Source organism: Thalassophryne amazonica, chromosome 5 (genome assembly GCF_902500255.1).
Source record: "Thalassophryne amazonica chromosome 5, fThaAma1.1, whole genome shotgun sequence".
NCBI classification, from domain to species: Eukaryota; Metazoa; Chordata; class Actinopteri; order Batrachoidiformes; family Batrachoididae; genus Thalassophryne; species Thalassophryne amazonica.
The window spans coordinates 27,410,687-27,425,534 of record NC_047107.1 but is presented as its reverse complement, the minus strand read 5'-3'; the positions used below and the strand labels follow the sequence as shown (position 1 = coordinate 27,425,534).

The 14,848-nt window shown below is 47.8% G+C and overlaps 1 protein-coding gene across 1 annotated transcript; it reads left to right on the top strand.

Moving 5' to 3' along the window:
* Window positions 1–172: 172 nt before the first annotated feature.
* LOC117509931 (DC-STAMP domain-containing protein 2-like) lies at window positions 173–14,144 on the top strand. Its single transcript, XM_034169545.1, is given in 16 exon segments — window positions 173–320; window positions 669–799; window positions 801–840; window positions 7,214–7,315; window positions 7,528–7,722; window positions 8,209–8,274; window positions 8,349–8,562; window positions 10,511–10,542; window positions 10,545–10,667; window positions 10,890–11,054; window positions 11,137–11,304; window positions 11,465–11,565; window positions 12,013–12,158; window positions 12,273–12,388; window positions 12,490–12,583; window positions 14,056–14,144. Coding segments are annotated over 16 exon segments (1,911 nt in total). The 3' UTR covers window positions 14,126–14,144.
* The last annotated feature ends 704 nt before the right edge of the window (window positions 14,145–14,848 follow it).

Below are 14,848 nucleotides of genomic sequence, written 5' to 3'. Positions count from 1 at the left end.
TGACTCCATGCTGGTGTCTGATCCAGGTCTCTGTGTGTTTATAACATCTTGTTCTTTTCACCTCCACAGATCAACAAAGCACATGTGTGGCTGAAAAAGGTCAAAGGTCACCTGCAGGAGGCTGGGCAGAGCCTTGCTCTATTTTCCTGTGGGCTGCTATTGGCATCTCTATATGTGCCATGGCTCTGTTCCTGCATCCCAGGCCATGTGGTACTGTGTGTACAGCACGGTGGGTGTGGCCTTCCTGGCAGCATTCGGCTTGGGTTGTCGACCAGCATCCGAGGCACCGTCTTGCTCATGGTGCCCTCAATGTTCTCAGGGTGAGCGTGATTAATGTCGCATCATCATCAGGTTCACTGTGAAAATCCAGTGGCACAGAGTTCCTGCACATCGATAATCCATGGCATTCAGTAGATATTGTGGCAGAGTGTCTAGATTCCAGAAACTAGTCCCAGCTGCAGGCTTCATTGTAGATTATTTCTTATAATTGGACAGATTGCCTTTGTGAGAAACATTCTTCCACACTGACTTAAAATCAGACTGAACATGGTTGCTTCATGGTAATGATTGTAACTGTAAATTATTATGAGTATGTCTTACAGGTGTAGGTGGGGCTTGTTTGGGTGTGGTTCTTGGTGCAGTTATCTCATTCTTTCACTGTGTTTCAGAACATGGCTGGAACTTGCTGCAGGTAGTGTGCATCTCGCTGCTTCTGTCGGACCCACTCACCAACATAATTGAAAACTCGGAGGGACTCGCCACCACTCTGATGTGTGGGGCGGAGCTGGCTGCCAATCAAAACCCAGGAACTGTTGCAGCGAGCAGCCACACCTCTGTTTCGTAAGATCCACCCAACTTTCACATATTTCATTCATTTAAATTCCAGTTTTTTGCTTCCAGATGCGTTCATTTGACATTGATTGGAGCTAGCTTCCATACCAACTGACCAAACTGGCTGGTGATGTAAGAATTGTTGATACAAGCATAACAAGAGGTTTTGTTCAAACTTTTAATAATCTGTCAAAGAGGCAGCGTGTACTATTATATATTAAAAAAAAAAGAAAGAGGGCCCATTGTTGTGTGGGCCGCTGAAGAGGAGGTACTGCTGGCCCACCACCACAAGATGGCGCCCTGCTTGAAGTGCGGCTTCAAGCACGAGAGGGCGTTGGCTTTGCTGGAGGTGACAGCTGTCATCAATCAACACAAGCTGTCACCCATCACCACCACTACAAAGACCGGACTGCAACTCCACCTCCTCGCCGAGAACTCAACTCTACCATTCAGTAATTTCTCTGCTGACTCGACACTGTGTTGTGTTTAACCTGAACTTCTAATTTGCAGCCGTTTCCTGGAGTGTTTCCTATCTGGAGGATTGGCGTTTGGTGTGACAGCGACGGCTTCGGCCTCACACCCCAACTCAGATAAGTGGTTGACCAGGAGCTGCACGAGTGTGTGTGATTGGAGGTGGAGTTTTCCCTCCTTAAACAGACTGTGGGCATTACGGAGTGTGCGACCTCACCATCATACTGGACTGTCTCTGTTCTCTGCCAGCAGTACCGGGTCTGACTGCTGAAGACAGCGGCCACCTGGGCGCAGGGCTTGGCGGCTCCGGTGTTCTTCAGCTCCGTTGGTGTTGGAAGCGTGTGGGGATCCAGCTTCTCCTCTCCAGGCATCTCTATAGTCGAGCCTGCCACACTCACCTGGGTATATTGACAGTCCACCATATGTTGTTGTTGTACGTTGTTGTGCGATTCACAACATTAAATTGTTACTTTTTGGCTTCCATTGTCCGTTCATTAACACCCCCTGTTGTGGGTCCGTGTCACGACACTTTCACAACAGATTTCTCGGCCAGCGTCATGGATCCCGAGGGGCGTCAACCATCGCTTGAACAGCCAATGGGAGAGCGAGGTGCACAGGCAGGAGGCGTGTTGGGTGAGCTGCAGCACATCTTACCGCCTTTGCCACTCGGTTGGCTTAGTTACCGAGCAGAGCAGTGTTCTCAACGCAGGATAGAGGCTCTCACCGCCCAGTTGGAAGCGCATGCTCAGGGCGCTGCTGCAGCAACCTCTTCCCTGCTGACCGTGTGCCAGAAACAGACATTCGCTGGTCGTTCAACGACCCCCCCCACCTTCCCCTGAAGCATACATAAGCCCTACCGGAGCCGTACGGAGGCTGTGTGGAGACGTGCGCTGGACTTCTTGATGCAGTGCTCGCTCGTCTTTTCACAGCGTCCCGTCATGTACGCGTCAGACGCCTGCCGGGTGGCTTACGTTATAAACTTGCTTCGAGGAGATGCACGCAGCAACGGGCTACGGCGCTTTGGGAGCAGAATTCACAGCTCCTAACGGTTTATACTGAGTTTGTGAGGGAGTTCCGACAGGTGTTCCGACCACCCTCATAGAGGCGAGACCGCTTCAAGTGTGCCTGCTGTCGATAAGACAGGGGTGTCGGAGCGCAGCAAAGTATGCAGTCGACTTCCGCATCGCGGCAGCGCGAGCCGGCTGGAATGCTGTTGCGTCCGCGCCGCCTTTGTAAACGGACTGTCTCTGGTCCTCAAGGAGCACCTGGTGGCGAAGGCGAGCCGCGGGATTTAGATGGCTTATCGACCTGGTTATCGGTTAGACAACGATTAACAGAACACCGACGGGAGCGAGACGAAGGGCGTGGTCAAGGCACAAGCCGTCCCTCTTCCTCCGGGTCTGAAAGGAAGCCGACTTCCCCATCGCTCCACTGCCAGGGCTCTCCACGTGGACAACAGCTCCCCCTGCTCGACGTTGCTATGGAACGAGCAGGGCCAAAAACGATCAGATCAGAGACAAAGGAGGCTGATCCGTGGAGAGTGTTTTCTCTGCAGCTCTACTGAGCACACACAGAGAGAATGCCCCAAACGATCAAAACAGCAGCACATCGTCCTTAGAGACTGGGCTAAGGGTGGGTCACAATACCCACGCGGGGAGACCCCGTAAATCTGCCAAATCCCAGTCACGATCCTGAGTGAGGATTTAACCCTTCACGCCCCAGCACTGGTGGCCATGGGGTCGGAGGGAATCTGCTGGATAGCAGATGGGCAAAGGAGGTTGGGCTCCCTCTAGTGGCCTTACCGTCACCATTGTCGGTGCGGGCACTAGATGGCACCTTCTTCCACTAATCACACACCAGACTCAGCCAGTGACATTGGTGGTGTCTGGGACATCACAGGGAGGAGATTGTTTTATGTAACACCTTCTACCTCCCGAGTGATATTGGGTTTTCCATGGGTGTTAAAACACAATCCCCGGATTGATTGGCCGTCTGGGGTTGTGGTTCAGTGGAGCGAAACCTGCCACTGGGAGTGTTTAGGATCCTCGGTTCCACCCGGTGTGACAGCTAAGGAGGAGGTTTTAGTTCCCCCCAATCTGGCGGCGGTGCCAGCCGAGTACCACGACCTTGCTGACGTCTTCAGCAAGGATCTGGCACTCACGCTGCCCCCGCACCGTCCGTACGATTGTGCCATTGATTTGATACCGGGCACTGAGTACCTGTCCAGCAGGCTGTACAACCTCTCACGTCCGGAACGCGAATCAATGGAGACCTACATCCGGGACTCGTTAGCTGCCGGGTTGATCCGGAACTCCACCTCCCCGATGGGTGCTGGTTTCTTTTTTGTGGGCAAGAAGGACGGCGGACTCCGTCCATGCATTGATTACAGAGGGCTGAACGAGATCACGGTTCGAAACCGATACCCGTTACCTCTGTTGGATTCAGTGTTCACGCCCCTGCATGGAGCCCAAATTTTCACGAAATTGGATCTTAGGAATGCTTATCACCTGGTTCGGATCCGGGAGGGAGAGGAGTGGAAGACGGCATTTAACACCCCGTTAGGTCACTTTGAGTACCTGGTCATGCCGTTCGGCCTCACCAATGCGCCCGCGACGTTCCAAGCATTGGTTAATGACGTCTTGCGGGACTTCCTGCATCGGTTTGTCTTCGTATATCTAGACGATATACTCATTTTTTCTCCGGATCCTGAGACCCATGTTAAGCATGTACGTCAGGTCCTACAGCGGTTGTTGGAGAACCGGCTGTTTGTGAAGGGCGAGAAGTGTGAGTTCCACCGCACTTCTTTGTCCTTCTTGGGGTTCATAATCTCCTCCAACTCCGTCGCCCCTGATCCGGCCAAGGTTGCGGCGGTGAGAGATTGGCCCCAACCAACGAACCGTAGGAAACTACAACAGTTCCTCGGTTTTGCAAATTTCTACCGGAGGTTCATCAAGGGCTACAGTCAGGTAGTTAGCCCCCTGACAGCCCTGACCTCCACAAAAGTCCCCTTCACCTGTTCGGATCGGTGCGAAGCCGCGTTTAGGGAGTTGAAACGCCGGTTCTCAACTGCACCAGTTCTGGTGCAGCCCGATCCCAAGCGCCAGTTTGTTGTTGAAGTGGATGCCTCTGACTCAGGGATAGGAGCCGTGCTATCCCAGAGCGGGGAGTCCGACAAGGTTCTCCATCCATGTGCCTACTTTTCCCGCAGGTTGACCCCAGCTGAACGGAACTATGACGTCGGCAATCGGGAACTTCTTGCGGTGAAGGAGGCTCTTGAAGAGTGGAGACACCTGTTGGAGGGAGCATCGGTACCATTTACAGTTTTCACGGACCATCGGAACCTGGAGTACATCCGGACCGCGAAGCGTCTGAACCCCAGGCAAGCCCGCTGGTCGCTGTTCTTCGGGCGTTTTGACTTCCGGATCACCTACCGCCCCGGGACAAAGAACCAACGATCTGATGCCCTGTCCCGGGTGCACGAAGAGGAGGTCAAGACTGAGCTGTCAGACCCCCCTGACACCATCATCCCCGAGTCCACTGTCGTGGCCGCCCTTACCTGGGACATGGAGAAGACCGTCCGGGAGGCCCTGACACGGAGCCCGGACCCGGGGACCGGTCCGAAGAACAAACTGTACGTCCCACCAGAGGCCAGGGCTGCGGTCCTTGACTTCTGTCACGGTTCCAAGTTCTCCTGTCACCCAGGGGTGCGAAGAACCGTGGCAGTGGTCCGGCAGCGCTTCTGGTGGGCGTCTATGGAAGCCGACGTCCGGGAGTATGTCCAGGCCTGCACCACCTGCACCAGGGGCAAAGCTGACCATCATAAGGCCCAAGGCCTCCTCCAGCCTCTGCCAGTGCCTCGTCGCCCCTGGTCTCATATCGGCCTGGACTTTGTCACGGGCCTCCCGCCGTCCCAGGGAAACACCACCATCCTAACGATAGTGGACCGGTTTTCCAAGGCGGCCCACTTCGTGGCCCTCCCGAAGCTCCCGACGGCCCAGGAGACTGCAGACCTCCTGGTCCACCACGTCGTGCGTCTGCATGGGATTCCATCAGACATTGTCTCGGATCGTGGTCCTCAGTTCTCCTCCCAGGTCTGGAGGAGTTTCTGTAGGGAACTGGGGGCCACCGTCAGTCTCTCGTCTGGGTACCACCCCCAGACGAACGTGCAGGCAGAGCGGACAAACCAGGAACTGGAGCAGGCCCTCCGTTGCGTGACCTCCGCGCACCCGACGGCCTGGAGTGACCATCTGGCCTGGATCGAGTACACTCATAACAGTCAAGTCTCGTCTGCCACCGGCCTCTCCCCATTTGAAGTGTGTTTGGGGTACCAGCCCCCATTGTTCCCGCTAGTGGAGGGAGAGGTCGGGGTGCCTTCGGTCCAGGCCCATCTGAGAAGGTGCCGTCGGGTGTGGCATACTGCCCGCTCTGCCCTGCTCAAAGCCCGGACGAGGGCCAAGAACCATGCAGACCGCCGGCGTGACCCGACCCCTGCGTACCAGCCTGGGCAGGAGGTTTGGCTTTCCACAAAGGACATTCCCCTGCAAGTGGAATCCCAAAAATTGAAGGACAGATACATCGGACCTTTCACTATCCTCAAGGTCCTCAGTCCACCCGGTTTTCCATGTGTCCCACATCAAACCTCACCACGTGTCACCCCTCTGTGCCCCCGGACCGGCACCGCCTCCTGCCCGGATCATCGACGGGGAGCCGGCTTGGACCGTGCGCCGGCTCCTGGACGTCCGTCGGAAGGGCCGGGGGTTCCAGTATTTGGTGGACTGGGAGGGGTATGGACCCGAAGAACGCTCCTGGGTGAAGAGGAGCTTCATCCTGGACCCGGCCCTCCTGGCCGACTTCTACCGGCGGCACCCGGACAAGCCTGGTCGGGCGCCAGGAGGCGCCCGTTGAGGGGGGGGGTCCTGTTGTGTGGGCCGCTGAAGAGGAGGTACTGCTGGCCCACCACCACAAGATGGCGCCCTGCTTGAAGTGCGGGCTTCAAGCACGAGAGGGCGTCGGCTTTGCTGGAGGTGACAGCTGTCATCAATCAACACAAGCTGTCACCCATCACCACCACTACAAAGACCGGACTGCAACTCCACCTCCTCGCCGAGAAATCAACTACCATTCAGGTAATTTCTCTGCTGACTGACACTGTGTGTGTTTAACCTGAACTTCTATTTGCAGCCGTTTTCCTGGAGTGTTTCCTTATCTGGAGGATTGGCGTTTGGTGTGACAGCGACGGCTTCGCCTCACACCCCAACTCAGATAAGTGGTTGACCAGGAGCTGCACGAGTGTGTGTGATTGGAGGTGGAGGTTTTCCCTCCTTTACTTAATACAGACTGTGGGATTACTGAGTGTGCGACCTCACACTCATCTGGACTGTCTCTGTTCTCTGCCAGCAGTACCGGGTCTGACTGCTGAAAACAGCGGCCACCTGGGGCGCAGGGCTTGGTGGCTCCGGTGTTCTTCAGCTCCGTTGGTGTTGGAAGCTGTGTGGGGATCCAGCTCTTCTCTCTCCAGGCATCTTCTATCGTCGAGCCTGCCCACACGTCACCTGGTGTATGATTGACAGTCCACCATATTGTTATTGTCTGTACGTTGTTGTGCGATTCACAACATTAAATTGTTACTTTTTGGCTTATCCATTGTCCGTTCATTAACGCCCCCTGTTGTGGGTCCGTGTCACGACACTTTCACAACACCCATAACAGATCCTTCCTGTACAGAAGAGAAGTACATGACATAAATGTCCAAATCCCTCCACCCTTAGTGGGACTGATGAAATGTCTTCACATGGAGAAAGGGATCAGTAACTCATAATTAAATTAAATTATCAAGCTGTGATGCAACATAATCTGTTATCTCTGAAGTTGTTTTTTTTGTTTTTTTTGGTGTCGTGTCTTTTCACTGCAGCTGTGTTGGACAAAATTAAAGAGATCAGCAACAACGCCTACGCTGTCGCAGGAAGAGTTCAGAACTTCATGACGGCGATGACGGACAGCACGCGTCACGTTGGTGAGTGATGACGTTTTATTGATGTCTGATTCAGGCTCAGATTTTCCTGTTCATTGTTTGTCCCTCTAACTTTTCCTGATTGTTGTTTCAACCTGACACAGACTTTCTCACGGAAGATCAGTTTTCATGTCAGACAAAAAGCAGACGATGTTATATTTGAATGTTGAATTTAAACATCAGTTGAAGCTGACCTCTGACCCCTGTCCTTGCAGCTCAGACCTTGAGGAATGTCCTGCACTTTCTGGTGGACATCGGTGACGTCTGTAACAACAGGATGGGCTCTCCGTACAAAAAGTGCCGTGCGGTCTTCATCGAGGCTCAGACGGATTGTGAAAATCAGCTGAAAGACTTCAAAGCTCTGTGCCAGATTGTGAACGTCTTCATGCCACTCTGCCAAATTGCTCAGGGTTAGTTACATGACATTGTACTCCAGCTGTTCCTCGCAATATGCTAAGCTTGATCAATTTGAAACATTTTCTGCTTCCTAAGTTGGCTGCCATCTCTGGAAGGGCGCTGCACATTTCTGGATTTTGAATGAGGCTCAAAGGTTTAGAGTTGAAAGTGAAGTCTTAGTTTAACTTGGAAATAACTGCAGTTCATGTCACATCGGGAACTTTAAACAAAACTTCCAGATCCATGAAACGGCTTTGTGTTATTTCAGAATTCTTGCACAGCGGCAGACTTCTAATATTGTCCCGGTCCAATTTTGGATCTGTCTGATTTTACAAAATGCACAGAACATATTAATGTATTTAAGTCATATGATCTGATTATTTTTGCTCCATGTGCTTGTTTTTTTTTTTTTTTTGTAATTTGTATTTGTTGAGGTGTCTACTCAGAAAATGCCAAAACAATTTAAATATTGTCTTCTAAATGTGATTTGATCTTTTCAGCTGCTCAGTTCTTCTGTATCATCCCATCCTACATCGGCAGCCTCATCAAAGCACGACTGGCAAAACGTAAGTAAATCTTTTTCTATTATTATTTTCCACAATTTCTGATGTACCCAGTCTGATCCTGAATCTCCTTCTAGCCATCGTCAACTCCTTCGAACACATGAAGCGGGAATTTGAGTTCAACATTTCAGCTTCAGTGCATTTTGACGTTGACGTGAACAGCAGTCGCTCGCTGCAGGAGATGGGGCAGGGGATCATGGAGGCTGTGTCATCCCGCCTTCACATATTCCAGAAGCTGAGTGAGCCTCTGGCATATGTCAGCCTCATCCTGTTGTTCTGGTCCTTCCTACAGTCAGTCTGCCCGCCTCACATACTGTCCGTCAACAAATTATGTATGATACTAATCATAAGTCACTGCACGCAAACAAAAGACCGACTTTACATGTTCCTGCCTGAACAAGTCCAAACATATTCAAATGCACCAACATTCCTTTTTCAACTAATGTGTATAAAAAAAACTTTTACATTTGTTAATCATGGATGACTGCCATGTTCTTTATTAATCAAGAAAATTTATTGAATAGTTATACTGATAAGAAATACAGGTACTGAATACAGAGTTTTGAGCGCTCTTCACCAGGCTGTAGCCAGAATCCAGACCTCTGACCACTCTGTTGGTGCAGTGGGCATCCTCCTTTTTAAGATTTCCTGCCTTCAGACTTGGAGACGTGTGTTCAGAGAAAGCTAACTTATCTCTGAATTTTTGTGAAAGCTTAGCTCATCACATCCTGTCAAAGAAAAACAGTAGTAGTCCCTTCAGCTGCTCCCTTGTTTTCACTCGGGGTCACCACAGCAGACCCGAGGTGGATCTGCATGTTCATTTGGCACAAATTTTATGCTGGACGCCCTTCCTGACGCAACTTCACATTACATGGAGAAATGTGGCAGGGGTGAGGTTTGAACTGGAACCTTCTGCACTGGAACAAAGTGCACTCACTACTTGGTCACATTGAAACAGTCGGCTTTCTTATTGCTGATGTGGACATTACATTTAAGGTCATGACACATACCACTGACAGCTACCACTAACACTGGCAGCTTTTTGTGCCGACAATGCAGATTTTGCAAGGTTCTGTTAATTCTACTCAATCCTTATTATAATACTGTCCCTTACAAAGTCAAAGTATTCCTCAGTCTGAATTTATTCAGTCATGTTGAAAAACAGGCCTGGGTCCCCAGAGATGCAGGGGGCTCCATCTTGTGAGAGACCCCAAACATGGCCGACGTGTTTTTTATAAAAGAGAATGTAGGCGGTACCTTATTGGCTCATGTAGTCTTGGCTTCAGCCTGCAGTTGTTTGGGACCTGGTAGAACCTAATTCCTTTGTTTGGCCTTTCTGATCAAATAAAACCAGTTCAGACCAGTTGACATGTATACTCAAACAGATAACTAAAACTCACAAAAAAAATGCAACCATTTAAGCATAGCAAATACTTGATAGTAAAAAATAAAATATAATAACAAATAAACAGATATATCTAACAGTTGTTTCATAACAGAACTAATATACCTGCGACAGCTTCAAATTCTGTTAAAAGATGTCAACTCACTGTGTATCTGTCAGAATCCAAAATTTCAAAGCAGAATGTGCAATAATTCCAGAGTTCCTGACAGAAATATTGTGGACCCACAGACTCCATGATGTCCACACTTGTCCTTTTCATAACAAGGGAAATCACCTTTGTTGTTTAACTAACATGCTGATATAATTAATAAGTATACTAACATGCTGAATGTATTGTTTCAGTCTGTTTTGGAATTGTAGCTTTGCATCAAATGTAGGAAAGTAATTTGTGCCACTCACCTCATGATGATGTGATATGAATGCATATATGTTTTGCCACGGTCATAATAATGACAATTAAAAAAGTCAATGTGTCTCCATGTTTTGGTAACTTCATACACAACATTATTAAATGTCAACAAGTTAATACAATAGCATGTTAAATGCCACATAGTAAAAATTAACCAACAGTTTACAGAGGTGGGACAAAGTCACTGTCAAGTCAATTTCAAGTCATGAATCTCCAAGTCTCAAGTCAGTTTACAAACAAATGGTGGTCATTATGACTTGAGACTTGATTTGGGACTTGCTGATTCATGACTTGAGAGTGACTTGATGGTGACTTTGTCCCACCTCTGACCATTTACATGATAACTGAGCATTTTAACATGTTAATGTTTTGTGTGCTGTGTAAATGTGTTTTGTTCTGTTTTTTTTGTTGTTGTTGTTTTGCAGGGCAGTGTGGTACAGGCGTCGGTATCTCCAGAAGGACAAATTGACAATGTGTACATCTCCGCTCAGTTTGTGGCGCTCGACCAACGGCTTTCCAGGGGGGGCGGAGTGTCTGTTCTGCCAGTCACTCCCCGCGAGGCCAAGAAATTCATCACACCAAGTGAGCCTGCATTCAAACCTGATTGGCTGCGAGTCAGTGGTGTCACCAAAACAATAAAATAAGCATTTAGCCAACACCCAAACTCAAGTGTAGCTGAAATTCAAACTGATCGCTTCCATTGAGCTCATATTCATTAGTCACTTCCAGAAGTGTTGTTGGCTTCAGTCTGTGTGAGGACCAAAGTGAACTGATCTGTGGTGTTTGTCTCTGTTTGTCCTCCAGTGTCTCTTCGTCAAACACCAGAGGAATGGAGAGCGACCTGTAAGGGTGTGGCATCCATTCTAACACACATGGCGATGGCGGGGGTGCTGGTGGTGCTGGACTTCCTTTTGTTCTGGATTCTGGATCAGATTCACCACCAGGCAAAGGGGGATGTTGTTGCCAGAGGTGAGAAAAGACACAGTGAGCAGCTGCAAACTGCTCACTTTTGATAAGACTGTAACTTCTGTGTGACCTTCTGTGCCATCAGCTCCTGTCATGGTGTCCATGGACGTGAATGGATCAGGATACGCTGCAGACATCTTCAAGGACGTGGTCTCTGCCTTTAATATCCTGCAGAGAGGAAATATTACTGTTATCAGCAGGAAGTGTCTCCAAGAGCCCTCAGAGCCAGATTACAGCACCTCCTTCATCTTAGGTAAGACACCAGTCCAGTTATGACATCATAAAGATCAGTGCTTCTTCTTCCCTTCATATATTTCTCTTTTATTGTTGTTTTTTTTTTTTTCTTTGATGGAAAAAAAAAGTTATTTGAAGTTGGCGTGATGACATGTGAGTAAAGTGTTGGTGTGTTTCAGGGTTCCTGTACGGGCTCTCTCTGCTTCTCTCTTTGACCAGAGGTTACGTCCTTCGCTGCCGACGACTGATCTGTGCTTATTTACACCCCAACAGAGAGCTGGTACACACTCAAACATTTCACTAAATTTTTATTAATTTCACCAGATGAAAACAGTCTTTATCTGAAATCTTGCACACGATAACAGCTTCAAAACATTAAAGACAAAGAAAAAGTCTCTGCATCCTGGATGACAGTCACCCCAAAAACACAACTGGTCCATCCCCACCTCTCAAACGTAGCCATCTGTCTCACACAGCCAGGTGGGCGTGTCCTTGGTCTTCTTCCATTGCTGGGGTCCTCATGACTGGGGCACGTGCAAGCTGGATCATGCTCAGAGAAAAGTGCCACTTGGCCAAAATGCTGAATTATTTAAAAACTATTCTGTTTGTGCTCATGTTGTCTTTGTTTAAGTTAGTTTAATTTGAACATCTGAGACAGTTAAGAGTTACATGTAATTCACTTTTTTAATAATCTCATTGTAACATTAAGTTGTTTTTGGTGCATCAGGAGAGGATCCAGTTCCTCCGTCGGCAGCTCCTTGACCAGAGGAGGAGAGAGGGAAAAGCGCTGAAAGCCTCTGCAGCCAGAGCCCGAGCTGACAGAGGAAGAGGAGGAGGAGGAAGAGGGAGCTGCCTTCAAACACTCCTTCGACGGTAACGACAAACCAGAACAGATGAACAGCATCAATCTTTTTAATTCAAATATAAAAGTGAAAAAATAAAGTGGGTTAAAAGCGTAAAATCTGTGAGTGTGTGTTTGTGTGTCAGGTTACCTGGAGGCGTCCACCTGTTGGACCTGCTGGGTGTGTCCTCAGCCACCTGTCTGTCCTGCGGTGAGGTGGTGGGCAAAGACATGGTCGCCTGTGATGTCCCAGAGTGTTCAGGTAGACACACTTTAAATACGTTTGAAGCACCGCTGCTGCCTTCACTTCTGTTGTTTCCACAGTGTCGACTTTGACATGTTTTTTTCGTCTTGATTTTTCAGCTCTGTACTGTCGGCCATGTTTCCAGAGTCTGGACAACACCTGTGCGGTCTGCATGCGGGCTCCGACTGTCCAGAAAAACAGCGAGGTGGAGCTGTGAGTGTCACACACCTCAGAACAGGACAGATAAAATGAAAAATGAGTGTTTGTGTGTAGTTAACGAGCCCTCTGTGCACGGAATCACATCCCCACCATCCTGTTTCCACAAAATATCAGTCACATGATCAGTCTAAACCAAACCTGGTGAAATGATCAATACCATCAAGAGGAGGAGCCCATTACATTTAATCAGGATACAAATCTGCATTTTATGTTTTTTATGTCATGACATATGCCTTTTTGTGGAAAAATAAACTGATCATGTTGAAATCTGTCACTCATACATATCATGACAAACATTCAAGTAAAGTTTGCTGCAGATCTGGATTAGAATCTGGATCTGTCACAGTCAAATACACATTTACACAGCACTGATATTGAAGTTATGTTGTAACAGTGTTACAGATATGTAATTAATGCTTTTAATCCAAACACAGAACTGTCCAGTTTTAGTGTAGGAATGTGCTCTCATAATGCTATTCCAGTTTATTCTGTTAATGCCTTGCTCAAAAACACCCTTGCAGTATAACACCACAAGTAAGTTTAACAGTTTAATATCTTGAGAGAGATTTTATGCCCAGACAGACCACTGCAGATGCAATGTTTGCTCTAAGAGTGCTGATGTATTACTATAGAGAAGGCCAGAAGGAGCTGCATTGTGAATTTTGAGAAAGCTATTTGTGAATTGTGTGAATGAGAGGGAGCATGGTTGCAAAACGTCGAGGTAGCAAATGTAGATGAGTTTAAATACTCGAAAACATTTATCCAAAGTTATGGAGAGTGTGGTACAGAGGTGAAAGCCTTGTCACTAACGCTGATTTAAATATTGCTGAGTAATTGGTCAATATTGCTGACGCATGGATGGATATTATTAGTTTTGACTTGCGTTGCCTTTTCGCTTTTCACTGACTCAGGATGATGCTTAAACGCAGGGGCAGATCCAGGGTCCCCAACCCCCCTTTTCATGGCCCCCCAAAAAACTGATGAATGTTGTTTCTGAACCATCTATTCAGCAACAAGTGACTCAGCTACATTTGTACCACATCATGATTCAGCAAGGTGTTGCGTGTTCAGTTTTTTAGCCACAGACATTTAAAATGTTCTGTTACTTGTCATCATAACATCATCGCATCATGTTCAAAATTGTACAATAAAGGTTCAAATGAACGAAAAACAGGTTAGAAAATATCTTTTCTATGTGGTTGTATTTTGTGGTGAAATATGTACCAAAATTCAGGAATTGGCACCTAAAAATTCCAAATTTTCTGGGGGCGTGTCCCCAGGCTCCTTAGGGAAGCCTGATATCTCTGTTGCACCAGACTCATTCGCAAATACCCCCCCACACACACACACAACGGCCCTTTTTACAAAATCCTGGATCATTGCTTAAATGTGACTCAGCTCTCTGATGATGTCAGTTCTCTCTGGTCACCCGTTTACTGAAATCTCTTTCCGATTGGTTCCTGCAGGGATTCCAGCGATGATGAGCAGCTGATGCCAACTCATCATTCATCAGTGATCCTCAAACAAAGCAACTGAAGAACAGGAGGATTTCTGTTGTGTGTATATATATTTGATAATAAATATAATTTTTGATGATTTTTTGGGTGATGAAATTTCTTTCAGGTCTGTTTCAAATAAATTTTGAGACTTTCATTTTGAGTTTGTTCTCCTTCTCCTGCCAGGTTCTTTGGTTGATTTACAACCATCTTGATCAGTGGATAGCAGTTAACCCCAGAATTATCCTCAAAGGGGTTTGCTTGGGCAAAGGTCAATGTCATTGGGGTCAAAGGTCATGTCTTTTTATTTGTCCTTTTGCTGATTTCTGCCTGACTGGGTGATGTCTGGGTGTGAGATTTCATAGACATTTATAGTGTGGTTGCTTAGCAACATATGTTTGAATTGTCTTTGACTAAGGCCATCAATATCATCAAAGATGGAACTGAGTGGAGACTAAAGGCAAGTTTAATCCTTCTTACTGCACTTTGATCTTGACTGATCAGTACTTTGCTCTGTCGAGTATTGTAGTGTAATAGGTATACCTATTATACTACAGTACATATTATAATATGTACATATGGACTCAGTGCTTTCGGACCTGAGTATATCCCCATAATGTCCAAATACCTGTGGAAGGTCCTTCATTCCTCCCTATTTGCAATGTTCAAATACAGTAATTAGCATATTTTAGCTCTGAATGATCAAATTTACATATTACAGCATGGTGGTCATGCAGTTAGTGCACTTGTTTCCAGAGCGGCT